General features: G+C 39.3%; 1 protein-coding gene across 2 annotated transcripts in view; it reads right to left on the reverse strand.

Annotated features, from left to right (window-relative positions):
• Window positions 1-22,199, reverse strand: part of LOC113981342 (uncharacterized protein C18orf25-like) — a 55,226-nt gene extending 33,027 nt beyond the window's left edge. For both annotated transcript variants that reach the window (XM_027708692.1, XM_027708691.1), the window contains exon 1: window positions 21,494-22,199. In XM_027708692.1, the coding sequence (XP_027564493.1) occupies window positions 21,494-22,199 (706 nt within the window). The remainder of the gene's footprint in view (window positions 1-21,493) is intronic.
• Between the last annotated feature and the right edge of the window lie 1,758 nt (window positions 22,200-23,957).

Genomic DNA, 23,957 nt, shown 5'->3' on the forward strand with positions numbered 1-23,957 from the left:
AAAGGCAAAGATGAAAGTTAATAAATACCAGCAGCAAAATATAGATGTTGACATTTAATGTTAACAGGGGTAGGGAAAGACTGCATTTTTTGTTTTCAAAGATATCAGAAGACAACTGAATCAGAAGTCATATGCACAAAAATCCATGTCTACACATATCAGCCTTCATTTTAAGCTTGCAACATAGAAAATTCAATCATTTCTTATCTACTATCTTCTCCCATGTTTCATAGAGCCACATCTCAACATTCAGTGGTCTAAACTGTGCTGTAAGATCCACACTACTATTATCCCTTATTTTATTATAATGGTAGCACAAGCAAAAAAATGAGAATCAACAGTAAAATCTCAGCTGTAGGTTAAAAGCAGTGATTCTATAAGAAACACTGTACTTTTCCGCTGCAACAGCTGTGTATCAATGCACCGGAAACAAAAGATATTAGCTAGCAGAACCTAAATGAGGAATTTAGACCTTTACGTCTATGTAGACAGGCTGAGAGAGTTGGGGTTGTTCAGCCTGGGGAAGAGAAGGCTCTGGGGAGACACCTTAGAACACCTTGTAGTACCTAAAGGGGTTACAAGAGAGCTGGAGAGGGACTTTGGACAAGGACTTTGGACAGAGGGCAGAGTTAGATTGGTTACAGAAATTCTTGACTGTGAGGGTGGTGAGGCACTGGCACAAGTTGCCCAGAGAAGCTGTGGCTGCTTCATCTCTGGAAGTGTTCAAGGCCAGGTTGGATAGGGCTTGGAGCAACCTGGTCTAGTGGAAGGTGCCCCTGTCCATGGCAGGGGGGTTGGAACTAGATGGTCTTTAAGGTCCTTTCCAACCCAAACCATTCCATGACTCTGATTCTAAATTATTATTTGTCTTTAGCTTTCTTAAATTTAGGCATGTTGTGTCAAGCTTATCACCTAAACTCACTCCCACTGTAGCCAGAGAGAAGTTGTTCAGAGTAAGGTAATCTCAGTCTGGAAACTACAACCTGGAGCATCACCATCTCCCCTCCTTCCCCAGTAAACAGAAAGAGCTTAGACAGCCACCGTAACCAAGGCACCTAACTTTTACACCACTGAAGTTCAGCAAGATGAATTCCAGCTTTAGGAATGGGATTTAAACTTCGCTATGTTTTCTCTACAAGTAGAGGAAAAAGACTGAAATCTCCAGGACTTTCCCGATTAGAATAATTTCAAAATTAAAAACCTAATTTTGGTGTTCTGAATCACCCTCTGGAGTTGTCAGTGTCTACAATGGAGACATGGAGCCTTATTTAGGTGTGAATATCACCCTAAGCTTTAAAAAACACACAACAGGTACAATAATAATAACAATAATAATTATAGCACTTTACTCTTACAGAAAGCTTTCCATTAGAGGATCTGAAGGAGCTCTGAGGTGCTTATTAACCTCCTTTTGCCTATGGGGAAACTAAGGCAAGCAGAGATTTGCAGCTTGCTCAAGGCTAACAAGCAGAAGAGCTCAACTTTGGTGAAAACAACACTCCCCTCAAATTACTGAGCTATTTTTAACTGGTAAATTATTGAGGAGTTTAAAAATAGTGTTTAGGAATGCTTTCGTGAAATGTGCAAAAACTAAACAGCTAAAGAGAGGCACCTAGGTAATCGCAAGCCCAAGGAGACATGGCTTCTTCCAGCCTCACCTCTACATCTTTACAGTGAATATAGGCACTACTTTGTCTCAGTCTTGGTACTCTAAACTAAATTTGATTTATTTTTATATAACAAAAGGGAATACTGAGACATTTTAAAATAATAAGAGAATGCCCTCAATTACACTTGGCACTTAAATTAAAGAGAGAATTCCATTTACTTCAAGATTACACAAAACATGGAATGGACTTTAATACCTATATAAATGTTAAGATCAAATGATCATTACAGTAATTGAAATATTTTGTGTGCCAAAAACTAGAAGATTCATCTTAAGTGACTTGCCAAAATATTTTACAGTAGACACGTCAGTAACTTTGATCCAAACAGAAAGGCTTCATATACAAGACTACAGGCTGACAGCCTTCTTGTTTATATAAGCAATACAACCCTGCTATTATTTAAAACGTGATCCAGAGCTGCTGTTTCATAAAGTATGCACAGTTCAAATGGCATAAACTAGTTGAACCCCAAACCAATTCCCATGGGGGGATGGGGGGCAGATGTTGTTTAGCAACATGAAACACTTCATTACTATGTAAATTTATTTATTTATTCGAGGTTACAGTAGTTACATTTCAAAATTTACAGGGTTAGAAAAAGAATACATTGTAAATACAATAAAAAACCAATAGTGTAACAACATTCTCTCTAAAATCATAAAATGAACTTTATCAGTGAATCCACTTTCCTCACATTTTCCTTCATTTCACACAGTAAAGCTTTTGTGTTTGTTTTTTTAACCATAATAAAATAATAAAATCAAAACAACATTATTAAATGAGTATCTGTTCTCAGACTGGATCATTTTTAATATATCAGATCAAAAGAGATCTCAAAAATTCAAGTCTTGATGATCAACATTCATTCTTTCGGGTTTTTTGATGACTAGATGGAAAATATCTTGGATTTGTTTTACCAAATTATATATAAAGATGACAAAGTCTTTTTCATTGCGTGTTAAGCAAAGGCACATGGAACATGGTTGTGCATTGAAAATATTGGGGAGTGGCCTCTATATCTCATGATAGGATTAATTTTCCCTGATGCCACCTAATGATTCATTAATTATGGAAGCAGATATATTAGACAGATCTCTTCCCCAGTTTTACTTGCAAAAGTATATCAGAAGGCTTTTGGAAACCGTCACACCCTACACTCTTACATAGCCATGACAGTTAAAAAAAATTCCCTGTGTAAATACAACTTAACATTAGGAAAAGGCAGCAAACACACACCCTATAAACACCCCTCCAGAAAACATCACATTTTTGCAAGTACACACTGGAACTCCCTATGGAAGGACTGATACAGCCTTGATGCAAAACTTTTGATGCTCCCATCAGTCTGTGAGATTTAACAGAGCACTTGAAATTGCTTCTAACTTAATAAGTCTATTTTCCATGTGCCTTCATTTTGCTGATCTAACACTATGTGATTAATAAAATTTGTGAGAAAGACTGGTTTCTAGCTTCATGTTTTGCAAGGTACTGTCCACCTCTGTCAATGAGCCCAAATATTGTAGCTTCTACAGTACAAATTACACAGTGCAGACTCCAATTATTTTAGAAACATCTACTCAGCTGGTCTGATTTACTCAGCCTCATCAGGCAAAGACTCCCCTGAAAGTCAGCTAAGGGATCTGACCAAAAACTACAGAATAAGTTTAATTTCTAACAAAATGAAATGCTAGCCCCATTAAAACCAGTAGAAAACTTTTAATATCAATGGGGCTAGAATTTAATTTCTTAACACACTTGAAATATTACTTTTAAAAAAAGAGATTTACTGTATGTGGCTACAGGAAGAGACAAAATATATTAACAAGAAAAATCAGTGATAATAAACATATTTCAATTTGTAAAATAACTGCCAAATATAATCCTGTTTCATTGAAGTTAAGATTGGTTCTCCAGTTTTAACTCTAGCAGCTCAGATAAAATAACCTAATTATCCTGCAAAAACACTAAAAGACACTATGAACTTTAAAAAAAATAGAGATCTATATTTCTGCCTGAATTATTTTCTCATACTGGTAAAAATAACACTGAAGTGCAGTATATCTGAAAGGTTTAAGATTTTTTCTTTCCCCCTGCGCAGTTATTTTTTGGAATAGAAAAATTGAATAAAATTTCATTGCCTTTACTTCAATTTTTTTCCTAAATAAAACCTGAAAATTCAGATGTTTGAAGCAAAACCCAAATCCTCAGACAAAGTGATGTGTGTCTTCCTAAAGACCTTTCTTGTCAAACCCCACTTGAGGGAGGGAAGCAGCACAAATGCTTGGGAAGCTGTAGCCAAGCCTGCAAAATCACTGCACACTAAAGCCCCTGGACTTTCAAGGACTCCTAAAAAGGGTCAAATTTTAGGAGAAAATCCTTTAAATTTTTATTTAGTGAGCTGTCAGTTTGACATTTAGGGACATTTAAATTGAGCCTTTATACAAAGACTTCTTTCTTCTGCACAGGAAACTGTGTTTCACCTGCCACTTAGTCCTAATTCCACATTCCATTACTCCTATGCTGAAACAGCTGCCACATTGAAAACATGTAATTCAATATTAAAAATTACAATGTAGGAACAGGTTTCCTGAGGAAGTTGTGGATGCATTATCTCTGGAAGTGTTCATGGCCAGGTTAGATGGGGCTTGGAGCAACCTGGTCTAGTGGAAGGTGTCTCTGCCCATGGCAGAGGGGTTGGACCTAGATAATCTTTAAGGTTCCTTCCAACCCAAACCATTCTATGATTCTATGACCTGTATGAATAGGCCAGTTGGGTTTAAACTGGCACCATCTTCCTGGAATTACACCAGTTTACACCAGGTGATCTGACTCGATGCATTTACTCTTTGAAACCATGAGTAAAATTCTTTAAAGAAAACAGAATGTTTCTTTACTCTGAAGTATAAAACCTTGGGAAATTAGATAAACTCTAAGTTATCATGTGTGATTCTCCATATCTGTGAAAAATTTGGTAGTTTTCAAGTAATTTCTTGAGATGTGAGCATAAACATACATTCAAAATGTAACTGAGTTGGAAAGTAGAAGAGTTTCCTTCTGATAATCTTAAAATAGTCTTAAGTCAGACTGATTTCATGAAATACAGAATGGATGAAATTAAAATTTAAATTAAATTTCAATGAAGAAATTTTAACTCCCCAAAACTTCATAGCAAAAGCCCTTAAAAAATAAGAACTTATAATGGAAATCATGACAAACTTATATGCCTACATTTAATATAGCAAAAAAATTCCAGGAGAAAAAAAACATAATCTAAAATTATGTATTGGGAATCTGTTTTCTCAAAGAGATGTCAAAGGCTGTCACACGCTTATTTAAAATACAGACTCATCACTAATATTGGTATCTGAAGGTTGGTTTCTTCAGGGCTCTAAATCTCTCAAATTCACAATACAAAACAAGAAGAGATACTCCTGTTTAATGGCACGGCCTACCAAATCCTTCATCAGGTAGATTATACTACACCTGAACAACAACAGAAGGGTGGGGTTCCCCTCTCAGTTTGTAGAAGGAGAAACATACATCTTCACATGGAAAATAAGCTCGTGGACCAGATATTCAACTGCATAAATCAACACACACTTTTCATTTCAAAGGAGCTGATTTATGACAGCTGAACCCTGGCTCCAGTTTTGAGGCAAGTGAAAAGAGTGACCAAAGAAAATAATATTTACCATTTACAACCATTGGTCTTGCATAGGTGTTCTTAACATCAGGTAGGTTTTATGGGGAAATTATCTAATATGAACTATTCCCTCAGTCTTCTGGGTGCCTTGGGATAATTTTATCTGAGAAAGAGCACAGCTTTAAAGTCTGCATGCTCAAGTGCTGTCATCCTCTGCTTGTTCTTTCACATTCACATCTGCTTGCACTGAAAATAACAATTAACAGAAATAGATGAAAATAAAAGGTTTTAATTTTTGACTGTAATAACCAAAACCAATTTTTTATCTATTAACACACTGAATGATTTCAATATTTTTCTTCTTTTTTTTTAAAGACTACCTGACTGAGACATTGAAGATTGGCAGAAATTTCACTGGCTACATTCCGAACAAAGTTATTATCCCTTTATGAGATCCTTACGTAAGGTGGAGAACCAGGGAGTGGTCAGCAAGACTTGCTCACCCTTTAATAGTCCTATATGGACAGTGCGTAATTCCAATGGAGAGTGGAGATTGACAGTAGACTATTGTGACCTGAATCAAGGTGCTGCTGTGCTGAACATGCTGGAATTTCAGTACGAACTGGAGTCCAAGGCAGCAAAGTGGTGCCACCCATTGACATTGCTAATGCATTTTCCCCCATTCCTTTAGCAACAGAGTGCAGGCCACAGTTTGCTTTTACCTGAAGGGGCATCCAGTACACCTGGAACTGACTGCCCCAGGGGTGGAAACACAGACCCATTATGGACTGATCCAGACTGCACTGAAAAAGGGTGAAGCTCCAGAACACTTGCAATACATTAATGACATCATTGTGTGGGGCAACACAGCAGAGGAAGTTTTTGAGAAAGGGGAGAATAATTCAAATCCTCCTGAAGGCCAGTTTTGCCATAAAGCAAAGTAAGGTCAAGGGACCTGCCCCCCCCGCCCAGGTCCCCCCACCCTTTGGCCTCCTTTGGTGCCTCTGGTTCTGGGCGAAACATGTAGAAGAAAAGCCTCTGTGCCTTGGTTTTACCTGGCTGTCGCTACCTCTTTTAAGTCTTTAATTGGGGAATTTGTGTTAATACCTGACCATGTGTGTGTGTGAGGGGTAAAAATCCAGGATGCAGTCTTTATTAGGTGAGAATGGCATATGAATGGCATTTGCTCGTTTCTGTTACTTTTCAAGATATCATAACTTCCCTGCTGAAAAAAAAATCTTAACCTGGTCAAAAATTTCTTCAGAGGTCTTTCTATGGGGCAGTATTTGATGGTGAGCTGTGTGAGCCTGTCTTGCAGACTGGTACTATGTACAGCAGTGTTCTTAATTTTAGCTATTGCTAAAATTATACCTGAACAGTTTCCTGACCCAATTTATGTTGCTGCTTTTTTCCTTTCTTTTAATTCTTATCACATTCTTCCTGACATAGCCTGTATCCTTCTGCATCTACAGCAGCAGACCTCTGCTCTCAGTAGATATCCCTGACCACAGATATTTTACTTTTGAAAGCTGACTCAGGCAGTTTGCTTTAGGTTCCCTGTATAAGGAAGAAACATGCACCTAAGGAGTTCAATTTGCTTCTCAAGTATCTCTTTAGGGTGGAAAGAGTGATGTTTTGGAGATGACAGTTTCCATCTTTTGAAATGGAGAACTGAGACAATTCTATTTCACTATTTAGACAACTGAAGTTAGGGGAGATGACCTAGAGAATTGGAGTTCTATACATGCAGAAGGCTGCCTTCACTGATATCCTTGTGCATGCTTGTATATTATTAAAAATATTTGTAGCATTGGAAGTTGTTGAGTCACCATTCCTGGAAGTATTTAAAAGACATGTATATGTCTCAATTAAGGACACGGTTTACTGGTGGATTTAGCAGTGCTGTGTTAAGTGTTGGATTCAATGATCTTAGAGGTCTTTTCCAACTTAAACAATTCTGTGATTCTGTAATTCAGTTTTTAGGGGTAAAATGGCAAGATGGACCTCATCAGATTCCAATGGATGTGGTCAACAAAATATCAGCTATGTCCCCAACAACCAGCAAGAAGGAAACACAGGCTTTCTGAGGTGCTATGGGTTTTTGGAGGATGCATATTCCAGGTTACAGTCAGATTGTAAACCCTCTCTATCATGTGACCCAGAAGAAGAAAGATTTCAAATAGGGTCCTGAACAACAAGCCTTTGAACAAATTAAACAGGAGATTGTTCATTCAGTAGCCCTTGGACCAGTCAGGACAGGACAGGATGTGAAAAATGTGCTCTACACTGCAGCCAGGAAGAATGGCCCTTCCTGGAGCCTCTGTCAAAAAGTACCCAGGGAGACTGGAGGATGACCCCTGGGGTTCTGGCGTCAGGGACACAAAGGATCTGAGGCCTGTTACATCCCAACTGAAAAAGAGTTCCTGGCAGCTTATAAAGGGGTTCAAGTTGCTTCGGAAGTGATTGGCACCAAAGCACAACTCCTCCTGCTACCCCAACTGCCAGTGCTGGGCTGGATGTTCAAAAGGAAAGTCCCTTCCACACATCATGCCACTGATGCTATGTGGAGGAAGTGGGTCGCACTGATCACACAACGGGCTCTATTAGGAAACCCCAATCGGTCAAGGAACTTGGAAGTCATCACAAATTGGCCTGAAGGCGAAAATTTCAGATGATCATCAGAAGAGGAGAAAGAGAAGGTGACATGCTGAGGAGGGCCCACCATATAACCAGCTACCAGAAAATGAAAATCAACACACTGTCTTTACTGATGGTTCCTGCCATATTGTAGGGATACATCGAAAATGGAAAGCTGTTGTATGGAGCCCTACATGGCGAGTCGCAGAAGCTACTGAAGGACAAGGTGGATCAAGTCAGGGGGCAGAGTTGAAAGCCATCCAGCTGGTTTTGGATATCACTGAATGAGAGAAATAGTCAGCACTCTACCTCTACACTGACTCGTGGATGGTAGCAAATGCTCTGTGGGGGTAGCTAGACCGGTAGAAAAAGACCAATTGGCAGCACAGAGGTAAATCCATCTGGGCTGCTGAATTGTGACAAGACATCACTGCCCGGGTAGAGAACTTGGCTGTAAAAGTACGTCCTGTAGATGCACATGTACCCAAGAGTCGGGCTGTTGAAGAACATCGCAACAATGGACAGGTGGATCGAGCTGCCAAGATTGAAGTGTCTCAGGTGGATCTGGAATGGCAACATAAGGGTGAATTATTTCCGGCTTGGTGGGCACATGACTTCTCAGGTCATCAGGGAAGAGATGCAACATACAGATGGGCTCACGATTGAGGGGTGGACTTAACCATGGACACTTATCTCCCAGGTTATCCATAACTATGAAACACGCTGTCATAAGTTTTCTTGTTTTAAAGAAAAAAAAACCTGCTTTGATTTTTTTCCCTTTACCACTGTGAAAGAAAGGTGTTGAGCAAGGGAGGGGGAGAGGGATGGACAGAGCGAAGTCACAAACACACAAAGGACTGGTTAAGTAGCCGCACATTCCAGATCAATTGCTTCGGAAAACTGTGGGGGAGGTGGGTTTTCTTTTTGGCTTGGGGAGGGGACTTCACCTTCTGCCCAGATCTCAGGAGCAGTGTGTGGGAGCGAGCTGCGAGTTTTCGCCTCTGACTCCCTCACGTCCTTTTTTGCCTACGGCCTGGGTGCCCCTCGGAGCTGCCAAGGACCGAGGGAGCTCCGGTTCATTCTCCATTGAGAATCTCTGCGGGGCAGCATTCCACCTCTGCTGTCATGGAGACTGCCAGCATCTTGTGAGTTTCTTCCCTTTCTTCCTGGGTATTCCTGCTCTCCGCTGGACAGATTGACATCCCTGTCCCTTGCTAGCTGCCGCTATCGTGGCTGATGGGTGGGGGCCGACCTTGGGGTATTGAACCAGCCAGCGTGGCTGAGATCTGCCATTTGCCACGTGGGGTTCATCTACAGCATGCGCTCCCTGCCAACCACTAGAGAGCAACTGCAGCCTCTGCTCCTCCAGAGATCCAACAGCGCCCCCTGCTGGTCGTGGTTAGAATTGTGCCAAAAGGCAAAAAGTATTTAAGTGTTTTAGGTGGGAATTTGGGTGCAGGATTGTTGTTTGTTTTTCATTCTTTTGTTGTGTTACCTATAAACATATATTCTTTAATAAAGGGCTGTTATCTTTTCTTTCTCCACATTTCCTTGACTGAAGTCCCTTAATTTCGGATTTACAATTGCTTAGAGGGAGGAGCTTGGTCTTCCTCATAACTCGCCCTCCTCAGCAAACACACGTCTGTCTCGTTAAACTGAGAAACGTGCACTGCAATCAAGCAGGGCAAGTGGATAAAGCCTCTGTGGTATGGTGGATGATAGCTGAAATATAAATACGGGGAGGCCTGGCAGATTCATTACATCACGGTCCCGCAGACCCACCAAGGTAAGCGCTATGTGCTGACAATGGTGGAAACAACCACTGGATGGCTGGAGATGTAATCTGTGCCTCATTCCACTGCCCAGAACACCATCTTGGGCCTTGAAAAGCAAGTCCTGTGGCAACATGACACCCCAGAATGAATTGAATCAGACAATAGGACTCATTTCAAAAACAGCCTCATAGACACCCAGGCCAGAGAGCACGGCATTGAGTGCGTGTATCATATTCCCTGTCATGCATCAGCCTCTGGGTAAACTGAACGGTACAATGGACTATTAAAAACCACATTGAAAACAATGGGTGGTGGGACCTTCAAACAGTGGAATCTACATTTAGTGAAGGCCACCTGGTTAGTTAACACTAGAGGTTTTACCAATTCAACTGGCCCTGTCCAATCAAAAGCTCCACATACCGTAGAAAGGGATAAAGTCCCCATGGTGCATATGAGGAATGTGTTAGGGAAGACAGTTTGGATTAGTCCTGCCTCAAGCAAAGGCAAACCCATACGTGGGATTGTTTTTGCTCAAGGACCTGGGTGCACTTGGTGGGTAATGCAGAGGGAATGGGAAAACATGATGTGTACGTCAAGAGGATTTGATTTTGGGGTGAGAACAGTCTAATGTTGAATTGTACGATACTGGTTGCTGAATGACATTGCCACTGTATGCCATAACTACTACGGACAATGACTATGGACTGCTCCAGATACACTAGTCATGAGTTCCTGATGCAGCTTGCAACCAGCTGACAGCACACCAGCCCTCCTGCCCTGGAAGACATCTAGGACAGATAGAACCCACAGTCATGGACTAAATGAACTCAACAGAAATCTTGGAGGGATGGCCCTTGACTACGGTAATGATACACGTGCTTGTGTGTGTGTATATATTTATATATGCATATAGTTGGAAGGTGTAGGATTTGGGCATGACAGAGATTGTATAGAATAAGGGGTGGATAATGTCCTGGTCCTGGCCAGGACAGGGTTAATTTTTGCAGTAGCCAGGAGGGGGCATGGCTAGGGACCCGAAGGTTATTCTATACCACCTCACATCATTTTCCTGTAACTGAGCAGGGGAGGGTGGGGGGGGAAGGGGTCCCTTCTGTGTCAGGATAGCAGGGCAGTGGATAGGATAGCAGGGCAGCAGTCGGGTATTGTCGGCTGGGTTTGGTGGTAGAGTGGTGAGCATTTGCATGTGAATTGCTCGCCTCTCTTGTGCACATTTGTTATTAATATTGTTGCTGTTACTGTTAATTTTCTGATATCGTTGTTTCCAGTATATTGTTCTTATCTCAACCCACGATCTTTACCTTTTGTGCCTCCAATTCTCCTCTCCAGCCCAATGCAGGGGAGGGGGAAGTGAGCAAGCAGTGGGGGTTGGAGTGGTTTCAGTGGGAACCCTAAATTGGAGGATACCATTCCTAAACCTCGACAGTGACTCTTACACATTAAAAGAAACCAGTCACTGCAAAAAAGCTGCTTCTGCATGCATGGGAAGACTTGTAAAGTTGTCATGCTTTTTAAAATATGCTGCTCTTATCATCATCATAAAGGTATTTATATATATAAAAATCTTTGAACACCAAAAGGATCTGATTTTTTTAATATACATGTACCAGCAAATAATCTTTCCTGAAGGATCCTAAATTTTAAACAGATAAGGACAAGTTTATTAAATTGCAATCAAGCATAGAATAACTCATTTAACTTTTACCTGAAATGCACACAATTTCAGACTAGGGAGTTTTTTAACAAGTTCATATCAAAATCTTTGTATCAAAATTATGCATCAAGGTGAAGAATTTATTCCAGTACTTAAAAATTATCTCCTGCAAAGTCTTTCAAACAGTTACTCTAAAAATAACACAGCTCTCTAACCTCATTTTTTTTAATGAAGGCATCACATACTTAAAATAAAAATAAGTCTAGGCCAAGAATAATGTAAAAACACTGGTGTTAGTATTGTAATAATAACAAAAGGCATTTCTTGAATTCCTATTACAGGTTTGATCCAAACTCCCATATAAATTGATGGAAAAACTCCCATTGACTTCAGGGTGATTAAAAAAACCCATCAGACCTACAGAAGATACACAGTGGATATTTCCAATAGAAAGAAAAGGAATCACACTAAAATAATTAGGAAAAAAGTGTCTGTGGTTTAAAAAGCAAAATAACAGAGCTAAAGGAGACCTATAGCATTCTCTTTACTTAAACTATGTCTATGCAGACTTTCAATTTCCATTACTAGAACTTTGAGTTAATTTACATTAGAAACTTTTAGCAAGTTCTATCTGATGATAAATGTACATTTTTGGTAGCTACAGAGAAGTTACTTGACATAGAGAAAGGCCTTAATGGAGAGGTGACAAAAAATCCCTGTGTGTGGTGATAATAGTAAGAATTAAATAGAGATTTCTAATATATAGTTTAAATTAATCCTACTTTAAACATCACAGTTTCAAGCCTGCCTATTCAGGATAACTATTAGTATAAAAAGATCCACACAAAGCAAGGTTTTGTATTATTTAAATGAAGCTAATATTCTGGCATTCCCCATCACAAGTAAATAATTATTTCAGCAGCATTTAAACATGGTTCAGAAGCAGCTCTTGCTGTCTGACCCAGAACAGCAATCTTCAGACCACTGCAGTTTACTTATCTGACTGTCAAGCCTCCCTCTAAATTCCTGTGCCAAGGCTCAATCCATCTATTGATGGCTGTTTATCTTAGGACTGACAAGACTATTTTTATTCTAGCATTAAGGATGCAGTTTGATCATATATACAGAAGGAAGCAGCAATACTTTGTGTGCACAGGTCATGCATGCACACACAGTTGGGTGTGATTCATCTCACCTAACTTCAGCCAAAAGTTATCTATTCTAAACTGTTGATAAGGAAGGTTTAGACAACTAATGCAAGACTGCCAGAAGGTATCCTCTGTAGGTGCTTATCTCTTCTCATTGACTCAGAAGGAAATCCAGGGATCAGCAAACTAGACACCTAAAATGAGAGATAACTTCCACCCAAACCAAACACATATATATGTATGCATGTGCCTATTTGTGCACACAATATGACAGCCACTTCCATAAATATGTCATGTGCAACACAGCAGTGACATTAATAAAAACTCTGGACAGAAAATGAACCACTAAATGGGAAACAAAAGTAAAAATCAGTTGTGCATATTTGTTATATATAGCTAAATCTTTAGGTAAGCTTATATATTACTTCTGCCTAAAAATGAATAAGAAAACACTAATGTGTGACATGTTCAAGCTGTAAAACTTGGGAGTAAACAGATAGTTAAGGAAATGTTATGGGTCTGTATCTAGTCTGGTTCTCTAGGGTACTTATATAAATGTTTTAACATGCAAAAAGAGCATCTGGATGAATACTCAATGCTCCTACTGTAGCAAACATAGCACTACTGATTTTGAGGTATCTAAACAAGGATTGTAAGTTATATTTTCTCAAGTTTAGTGATAAAAGCTTAGGGTGGTTCCCCCCAACACATCTTTAAAGGTGTTCATATGTGTGCTGACACATGCATGTGAGTATACTGTGGGTTTTTTTAAACTACATGCATATTCCCTATAAATAAAAAACCCCAAACAATACCATGGTAAAAAAACCCAAAAGAAAAAACAAAAACATAAAAAGAGAAAAGCAAACCTTGTTTTTAGCATAATCCAAAGTAACATCAAGATTGCAAAGATTTTTTTTTTTTAAGTTTATGATTGATTCAGATCAGGCTCTGCAATATTCCCATTCTCTGGAAAGATAGGTGGAAAACTGTTATTAAAAGTCACTGGAAACTCTAGTGTAGCATCAACATTTTGATAGCCCATGTAAAAATTAAACAACTGCTGTGGAGGTACTTGGCTATCGGGCATCTGTATGAAAGCCACTGACTGTGTGGTAGGGGGAATTCTTTGGCCAACTAGTTGAATTTTAGGTTCCCTGGGCTCCAGTTGTTGCTTGCTTTCTTTGTCCGTGTCAAGACGGGTTAGCTTTTCTATCCACATGCGGAACTTCTCCTCTGTCTGCCTCTGCATCTCGGCAAAGCAGTTCATGGTCTCTTCCAGGACATTGCCTATGCAGTTCCTATCCCACACGGTGCCCCTGTCAAGCAATCCTGGAATTTCCCTGGTCGCTCCTCCAGATCCCCCAGCAGGACTGAAGCCAGCTTTAAAGACATTGAGGCCATTTGATAAGATATCATTAAGTAAGAACATAATATTGTTTATTAAGGCATGCTAACTCAGGAAAACAATTTTTCTAATACTGTCACTTGGACATGACAATGGGGGAGGAATTACCAAATATCAGCCAACAGTATTACTGTAAAAAAAAAATTTACACTCACTGAGGTTATAATAGAAATTTTGGCTTCAAAATTATTTTTATTCTAGAATTCTCAGACAATTCTGTCAAAGGTCTTTTTTTATAAATATATCAAATTAGTCCAATTCCCTTGTAATTTCTGGTTTTAATTCAACTGAAGGTGTCAAAAAACATTTTACAATAACATGTTTAGTTCTGTTAGGCTGTGATCCAAAATACTAACGTTTAACTGATAAACCTGAATAATTATGCATATTTTACTTACATACTTGAACACTTTTATAACAGACTGTTAAAACACAGACAAAATTGTACACAAGATAACAGAGATAAAGGCTGATATAGTGACTGCAGCATCCAAAGTAGCCAAGCCCAAAGCTCTTGGTCTAATTTTTAAAAACACAATGAACACCAATGAAGAGAATAAACAATACGAACACACAAGCATGAAAAGATATGTGAATGCTACGCTAATACATGAGGTGAAAGTAACCTCTGTTAGGTCTGATGGACACAGCTCCATCACAGGGTTAATACACGTGACATAGGAATGATCAACCTCACACCAGCCATTCCTTGCACAAGCCACCAGCTGTGCAGCATTTCTAGCATTAATCCTAGGCAAGGCAGAAAACGGCATAGTTGGAAGGAAAATGTTCTCCTTCCTTCTATCCATCAAAAAGATGATTAAAATGACCGGCTTTGGTATTATCAGAAAGAACTTTAGCAGCCAGAAGAAGCAGCATCACCTTACTCTACATATCAATAACAAAAGGCAATGGTATCTATATTTTTTTGTTTAGAGTTCACTCAGGAATCATCTAGGAAGCAATAAAACCCCAAAAACCAGAGGATTTGTACCTGTTTGAGGAATAATAAACAACACATGCATGCCATCCAAACACACAAATGTTACCTAAGGTAATTCTGAAGCAAGACAAGCATCACAATAAACTACACAAAGCAGCTACAGAACCTGACAATTTAATATGTAAATATGAAACTTGTGGGATCCTCTAGCTTAAGAATAATAGAAAATATCCTAAGAATTAGAGAAATTGTTGCACAATCTAACCAAATATTTACTAATAAAAACATAAGGCACTAAATTTTTATTGGGATTTCACTGTGTACATGAAATTACAGTATTGCTTAAACAACACATTCTTTTTGGGAACTATATAAATGAGGTATACATAAGGCCTTCAGTAACAGCTAAACAAAGCTCAGGATTATCATCCTATTTCTGAGCAGCAGCAATGCTACCCATCAGGAGCCCCTTCTTAAGTCTTCTCTCCCATCTGTTTACCTATCAGACAGGCTGGAAATTCAGCATTCATGTCCTCTGCTCAAAAATATATACTTAATAGTAACTAATTAACATCCCTCTGACTGCATTTTAACTAAAATAATTAAGTGAAATGGTACCTTTTTCCTAAAATGTGATTCCTTTTATATATTCAATGTCTTTTTACTCCGTGAAAAAAAATTTTCTTGTTCATATACTCCTAGTATTGAACATCCAATATGATTCTGTTTACTCATCTTTAGTCAGGGATCTTATCCTAAAATCAAGTAACTAAATGACAGTCTTTCTGATTTCCACAGGTTTACGAACAGACACCTCTAAGTAATGTTGAGTAAGTTTTAATTGCAATTTAAATAAAAACTATTGATGGTAATATGTGAGACAACCTAGCTAAGCTTTTAAAGGTAAGATTTACCTAGCATGGTCAAAGTTGACAAAATTGTTTTGTAAACTGAGGAAACTAGGTATTGAAGTATATATTACCCTGCAATACTATTTTTAAAAGGCATCATTCATAGTACATCTACAATTTACAGTAGCAGCAAATCAATGTTTCAAATGCTTCCCTTGCAGTTCTTATAACAAGCCTTATTCAATCTTTTCCTTATTGGTGCCTTTCAGGGTAAAAAAAAAATAATCCAGCCTAAACCCACATTTTTATTAAAAATGTTAGCATTTATCTAACTGGTCTCTTTGCTATCTGTAAACTTACAACTCCATAGTTCTTTGAAATTATGCCAAGATAAAAGGCAAAGAAATTTGCAATCACAAAAGGGGTCAGAAGCCAAGATTCATATCTTATTTTCAAAACAATACCTCTGGCAAAAAAGCACTTAAGAAATGCCCCAATGCTGTCTCTTTATGTGATCTATTAAGTATCATCTAAATAATAACCAAATATAAATTCTTTAATTTAGGAAGTCTGACAACATAACAATTTAAGAAGATATGCTGCATCTTCATTCTAACTAGCAATGGCGTATTCCTCCACACTGTTATGCTTACTGACATTTCCAAATGAGTATCTTACTGCAAATCCTGTTTAACAGAGTTTTCCCCGTTATTATATTGGCATCGTTCTGAGATACTTGAACCAAATTCATCCCTTTGTATGGAGCGTGGCTGAGATGGAGTTCATTTCCCCATAGCAGCCCTCACAGTGCTGTGCTTTGCATTGGTAGCTAGAAAGGGGTTGATAACACACCACTGTTTTTGGCTACTGCTGAGCACAGCATCAGTACTGTCTCTCAACATTCCCCCCCCATCATTAGGTTGGGAGTGGGCAAGATCCTGGAAGGGGACACAACCAGGTCAGCTGACCCAAACTAACCAAAGGGATATTCCATACCATATGATGATAAAAGCTAAGGAAAAGAGGAGGAAGAGGGGGCATTTGTTATTTAGGATGTTTGCCTTCCAGAGCAGGGGCCCCCTGGTGGTCTAGTGGTTAGGATGCGGCGCTCTCACCGCCGAGGCCCGGGTTCGATCCCCGGTCAGGGAATTCCCCCGGGCAGATGGAGCTCGTCAAGCCCTGTAAGGGCATCCATCTAAGAGAAGGTCACTCTAAACAAACTTACGTCCTGAGGACCTCACTGCCATTGTCCAAGCTTGCTTGGCCTCGGCAGATGAACCTTAGGATTAAAGGGTGGGCTCAGTTCAGCGCATGCTGTGTCTCACCTAAAAAATCCATTGCGCAGGCTGGAAAGGTAAAAGACCTTTCCCAAATCTTCGTTCACGAAGACTGGCCATACATACTTCCAGAGCAACTGCTACGCATGCTGAAGCCCTGCTTCCTGGGAAGTGGCTGAACATAGCTTACTGATGGGAAGTAGAGAATAAACCTTTTTTTTTCTCTTTGCTTGTGTGCATGGGGACCCCTGGTGGCCTAGTGGTTAGCATGCAGGACTCTCACCTCTGCGACCCAGGTTCAAATCCCAGCCAGTCCCCCGGGCAGATGGAGCCCGTTAGCCCTGTAAGGCCATCCATCTATGAGAAGGTCACTCTAAACAAACCTACGTCCTGAGGACCTCACTGCCATTGTCCAAGCTTGCTTGGCCCCGGCAGATGAACCTTAGGATTAAAGGGTGGGCTCAGTTCAGCGCATGCTGTGTCTCACCTAAAAAATCCATTGCGCAGGCTGGAAAGGTAAAAAGACCTTTCCCCAAATCTTCGTTCGCGAAGACTGGCCACATGCATGCTTGTGTGCATGCAAACTTTTGCTTTAGTAAACTGCCTTATCTCAATCTATGAGTTGTTTTCCATCTTATTCTCTCTCCCCTGTCCCAGCTGGGAAGGGGAGTTGTAGAGCAGCTCAGTGGGCACCTGGTGTCCAGCCAAGGTCAACCCACCACACCCTTGCAAGATGCTTTTTCCAAGGTCTATGCACAGTTCTTAGGAGGAAGTAACCTGGTTGAGAGTCCCTCATACATACTGTACTCCCCCCTTTGGATTTCTGCATATTAAAAAACATCATTTTTTCCTTTTTTTAACAAAGTGAGCTGCAACACCTTTTCAACATTAAAACTCAAACTTTTCAACAGATTCTTCTGAAAGCCTAAAACATGAGTCACCCTTATTTCAATTCAGATTTTTCTGAGTTGTAGAAAGCACAATAATGGTGAAATGCCAATATTTTTCTATTATATTTGAATTTTTAAAAACCCATTCCTTCTTTCAAAAAAAGTGTTTACACAGAAATAAATATTGATTCCCAGACTTGCTCTCATGCCAATTTCATTCAGAGTTAATTTGCATGGTCAAATTTGAAATTGTTTAAAGGAAAAACTTTCACCAACAGTAGATCTAGCAGAACCTATTACAGGACTCAAAGATCAGCCTCTTAGGCCATGAATGCTATCTAGTGTTTAAGAATGGCAAAACCTTAAAAGCCAACAGAGAGGCTCAGTCATTAAAAGATAAGAAATTGTTCTTCATCTGCAGTAACTCAAAAATCCTGGCATTCCCTTGAATTAAAGAGCCCAGGATTATGACTGCTCAGGTCAGTGAGGAGATTCTCAGTAGCACCCATGAAGTTTAGATCGAACCTGTATTTTCAGGTGTAAATTAACACCACAGAAAGCATTCAGAATAACATAACTCATAATTTGCTTAGCTCCTATGGAGCTCACAATACTTGTATCAAAGTATCACGAGTAAGATCTCAACTCTTTACTCCCAAATCTTTCTTGAGAAGAAAACCAAGCCTGCCAGTATTTTAATGCATATGATGTTTGAGTTCAGCAGAGAGAACTGACTCTCTATTGCACAATCGCTCTGTTTGTAACTTCATGGCATTATTATGTATTCACTGAACATTTTCTTTACCAATTTAGCCAAACATATTTCAGAGCCAGTGATGTGGATGGTTTAAAAAAAACCAACAAAACTCTGCATTATTTAAATGGAAGGCTACTGTATTCTTAAATGTGGCACTTCAATTTTCAGACCACACACAAGCAAACTGTTGGCTGTTACACTACATGCATTGATAGAAGGTTATGAGCCAGAGTATGTATAACCTTTGTACGTGAAGGCCACATTAACTGTCACAAAAAATTTTAGAGCATCTCTGTTGACAAAGCTATTTTTCAGACTGGTTGAAAATCAGTCCCAATAATAAGCAATGTTGAGACAGTAACCAACACTACAGCTGAAGTGTCCAAATACAGTAAGACTAAGGGGAACATGCTACCTGTAAGACTCTTCTGCATCAATATGTACAGACTTTTTCAAAAGTAAAGGCAAAAGTTTTTTCATGCTTATGTCCTGATACTCAAGTTCAAGCATCAAGTTAAACCTCTTAGCTTTTGACTGTGTGCAGAGGACATTCATGCACTGAATTTCCAGTAATGCTTTTTGATACCTTGTAATAATTTCTAACTACACGTTCATTCCCTAAATTTTGAGAATATTCACAATGTAATGCCAAGTGCACTAAAATGGCTTTCTAGTCAAAAAAAGAATTTAAGTACTTTGCCAGTTCCAAGAAGAGGGATCGCAGATGGCATGTGAACTTACCACTGCAACAGAGAGCTGGGAGTCCTACTCAGACTCACAGCTCCACTGCATCTGTTAAGACCACAACATTTCATTAACCCACAAGTAGCATAGGATGCGTTTTTAGCCAACCTTGTCCTTATCTCTATAGAGAATGTTTTTCTCTTGTACTTGGAAACCATTTCCCACAAACCAAAGTCGTTTCTATCTAAAGGAAAACCGCAATATGGCAGGTACACATTGCACCTAATTGCAGCAAAAGGACAGCTCAAACGTTTTAATGTCATAAATGGAATTTAGCATCAAGCAGATGATACATGCTATGAAATAAGAATAAATGTCATTGTTCCTCAGCATGGTTTGTGCACTCCCACATCTTGCATCACAGGCAAAATTGGGCCTTAGTGTAATCATCACTGAATAATCAAGTTCTTCTGTGCACTACAATAGGACCTCTTCACTGCAAGCATCTCATGGTTAAGACCAAGAGCTCAAATACAAAAGAGCCTAGTGACACAAAGTACCCTAGAGTGGTTTCAGGTCTCTGCAATGGAAGTCAGAAATCTAAGCAGATCTGAAAATACCACGTGGTGCCTTTCTGGGTCACAAGATCCTTTTATGACTCAAAAAAAGAATATAACCTGGGGGATTTATTGTGTAAGTTTGGGAGGGTTTGGGAGGTGGGGAGAAACCTATCCCAAAACTCAATGAAATAGTCTTCGACAGGCTTTAAATTCAACTTTAATTGCCCAGCAAAGTGTAAATATAGTAAATAAAAAGGCACAAAACTATGAAAGCTAGAAGTCTGACTAACTACTAAATTGGTAAAATACTTTTAGGTCTCTATTAAAAGTTTACTACACAATAATTAAAAGAGACTATGCTTTTCACAGACTTTCTAATAATAAACATTTACACTTTGTGCAACCTACTTCCTAGCAATATGTGGGAAAAATGCCAGTTCTCATGGTGACAGAATCATTCACCATAACCAAATCAGTTAAAACAGTTACTTGTAAAATCTGCTGCAAATATTTTAATCCATCTAGCAAACATTAGTTCAGCAACTTAAGATTAATTATTGCAGTTTTCCTTTCAATGTTCTTGCCCTATGGAAGCTGATATTTATCTCCAAAAAACCCCAAACTTCTAACACAAGAGGAAAAAAGACATGTAACCCAGTAAAAATTGGCAAGCCAAAAAGTTTATTTTTATGTGATTTTATTTTTGATTGCCATATGATGATATGATGATGGTTCTATGGTATAATATGCTGCAATAATTCTTCACACGAAATCTTGTCCACGGCACTTGGGCTAATAAAATAACAAAGACTCAGCAGACAAAAATCTTGAAGAATTAATCTTTCTTTTGCTAATAAAATGATGAGAAGGCCCCTATAATTTTCTGCCTAAATCTTAAAACAGATGTGTCAGAAAATTAAAAACATAGAAATTATAGGTACTTGTGACATAGGAAAATGGTAACAGCTTTGTCTAAGATGTTGAAAATTTAGGTGTGGATATAGCTTGGGCACTTGTGTAAACAAATTCATATTTATATCCTAAAATATGTGACCAGCTGCAATCTGCAAGAACTTACAATAAGCTTTGTCACGCACTGAAATGTAGAGCTGAAAGCACAGTATAAGTGCAATAATGAACAGGGCCTTACTGTAACACAGGCAAGAGGTATGCCATGTTATTTCTAACACAGCTGCCAAGCTGTGGTCTTAAGACATTAAAGTAAAGTTGGCCATTTATCTTAAGAATGTATTTATTAGATTATCACCATCTAATGGGATTTGACAGCACTGATAGGAACTCATATAGGCTTACAAAGAAAAAGATCTGAAAATTCCAGGATTCAAAGATAGTCCTTCCTCCAATTTACCATTTCTATGCTTTGTTGGTGTGCAAAAGTGAACTGAAACCTCAGAACAGATTTTAAAATTTGCCCATGTCTTGTTAATACACTGCAGTCTTCAAATTTACACAGAGCTGCAGTTCTCCTGTTTTTTCTCAAGTGTCACTCATCTAATTTAGCATGACAGCTGAGAAACGTCAGATGTGTTACAGTTCAGTTTAAAAAACATCCTCTACCTGGTATCTCTGCAGTGATTGTCTTGCTGCTCCTTGAAACTTCATCATCATCCGATGAACCCGTGCTCGAGTCACACGTCAGGTCACTATCACTGGTACTGCTGTCCTGCAGCAGGTTGTACTTCTTGCGAGCAGCTGCCTCCCGTTTCTGTCTCAAGAGCCGGATTCTTTCTTTGTGCTTTTGGCTTCGATGACCCTTTGCTTTGGTAACTCGACCATTCTGCTTATCACTAGACCGTCTGTTTTTCTTGGCAGTCATTGTTGAAGTTTCACTTTCAGACCTGGATCTCCTGGATTTCCTCCCAACTGCAGCACCAGACACTGCAGAAAGGTCTCCCCCTACAGCAGCTTGAGCTTGACAAGGCTCATTCTCTTCTGTGGAAGACAATGTATCAGAGTCAGCCAAATGCCCACTGGAAGAAGGGGAAAGCATGCAATGATTAGAAGAGTCACTCTCATAAACTCGACCACCCATTGGCTTATCACTCTCTGCAGATGCCAGCTGAGACTCTGAAGAGTCTTGCCTCAGTTCCATCAGTAAGCAAGGCATTGAAGAGAGCACCACAGAGTCTGCTGCAGTGTGCACGTTGTCTTTCTGAGTTTGTGTCTCAAGTTCTATAGATCCACATTCATCAGGAGCAGTCTCTTGCTTTTCAGAAGTCTTTGGTGGAAGTTCTGAATCAATAAGTTCTGCCTCCATCTTCATTTCAAAACACCAAGGTCCTCCTGGTCTCAAAGCATGGAGCACATGATCTGGAAGACTGGGTGAACTAGATATGGTCTTCAGCAATACAGCAGCCTGCACAAGAACAGAAGAGTAAGAATAATTTACCCAAATAACTCAGTCCTGCTCTTCACAGTATTACCTAAACAACTCATTGCTTTCAGTTACAGACAGTATGGTTCATAGAATCCTAGAATGCTTTGGGATGGAAGGGACCTTAAAGGTCATCTCGTTCCAAGCCCCCTTCCATGGGCAGGGACACCTTCCACTAGACCAGGTTGCTCAAAGCACCATCCAACCTGGCCTTGTACACTGCCAGGGATGGGACATACACAACTTCCTTGGGCGACCTGTTCCAGTGCCTCACCACCCTCACAGGAAAGAATTTCTTCCTAATAGCTAATCTAACTCTGCCCTCTGTCAGTTTGAAGCCATTTGCCCTTGTCCTATCCCTCCATGCCCGTGTGAAAAGTCCCTCTCCAGCTCTCTTGTAGCCCCTTTAGGTACTGGAAGGTGCTCTAAGATCTCCCCAGAGCCTTCTCTTCTCCAGGCTGAACAGCTCCAACTCTCTCAGCCTGTCTTCATAGGAGAGTATGGTATTGGTTTTTTTCATTTTCTTTTTTCTAGTGAAGTCATTGTGTTACACCAAACTATTATTCCTTTTACATACTCATTAAAGATGGTACTGGAGTCACATTAAATTTGATTATTATAGTGAGGTGAATCAAAACAGATCAGAAAATAAAAATATTTCTAAAGTCTTACGTTATAAAATTTAATATATTATAAGCAACATATGCTAAACTTCTTTACCTAGAACTTTAAATATACTTTAATGCAGAATTTTAGTCCTTATGAACAATGCCAGCCTGAAATTCCTAGACTTGGTAGTCATTCACCTGGACAGACTAGAATATAGTTCAGTTTCCATATGTATGAGAAATCTACTTTTAGATGAACAGGACCTCAACCTTATAAATTATATTACAAAGTTTTAATGGCAATTTGCAAAACTTACAGTACCATCGTGACATAGGGGAAATACTGTCACTTTTAGCCCAGACAGCAAAGAACAGAGCTTAACAAGAAGCTAAAGGGCAGCCAAAGTGAACTAGAGACTCTTTTTTTCACAAATGTCCTACTTGGAAATATCATCTACATTGCAGCTCCCAAAGGGACTATAAGAATACCTGTACTTGCCTTTCCATCTCTCTGGCCTATCAGCCAGGAAAAATGTTTCATCTACACATTGCCACTTTGCTAACAATGTTTTTATAAGATTTTTTTATTATTAAGTAGGATCTTCAACTACTCAAACTATGCTGGTTTGATCCCTCATACAGCAATCAATTTTCAGTGAGATGGTAGCACAGGGACTAGTAATTTCACAACACTATATCTGGTCAACATTGATGTATGTTTCTGTGTGCGTGGAAAAAATACTTGCTCTAGTGAGGTTTGTACTCTCCAGGCCCCTTGAACTGGCTATGTAGATGTCAAAAATTTGAGTATTAGTATGTGTATAAAATAGAACTTTGTCTTTATCTCAGTGGAAAAAAGTCTACCGTGACTCAAGCAGACTTTGATGCAGGGAACAACACAGTTTGGGGGAAAATATCTATGCCAAGAAAAGCCTTATCTCAAAGAAAAAAAAAATGTACTTATTAGTTTTACTTGAGACATTTATAGATCAGAGAGAGGAAGAGAGTATACTGAAAAATTCACATTCCTTTCTTGCCA

Source organism: Neopelma chrysocephalum, unplaced genomic scaffold (assembly GCF_003984885.1).
Source record: "Neopelma chrysocephalum unplaced genomic scaffold, ASM398488v2 Primary Assembly neopelma1_96476, whole genome shotgun sequence".
Lineage (NCBI taxonomy): Eukaryota > Metazoa > Chordata > Aves > Passeriformes > Pipridae > Neopelma > Neopelma chrysocephalum.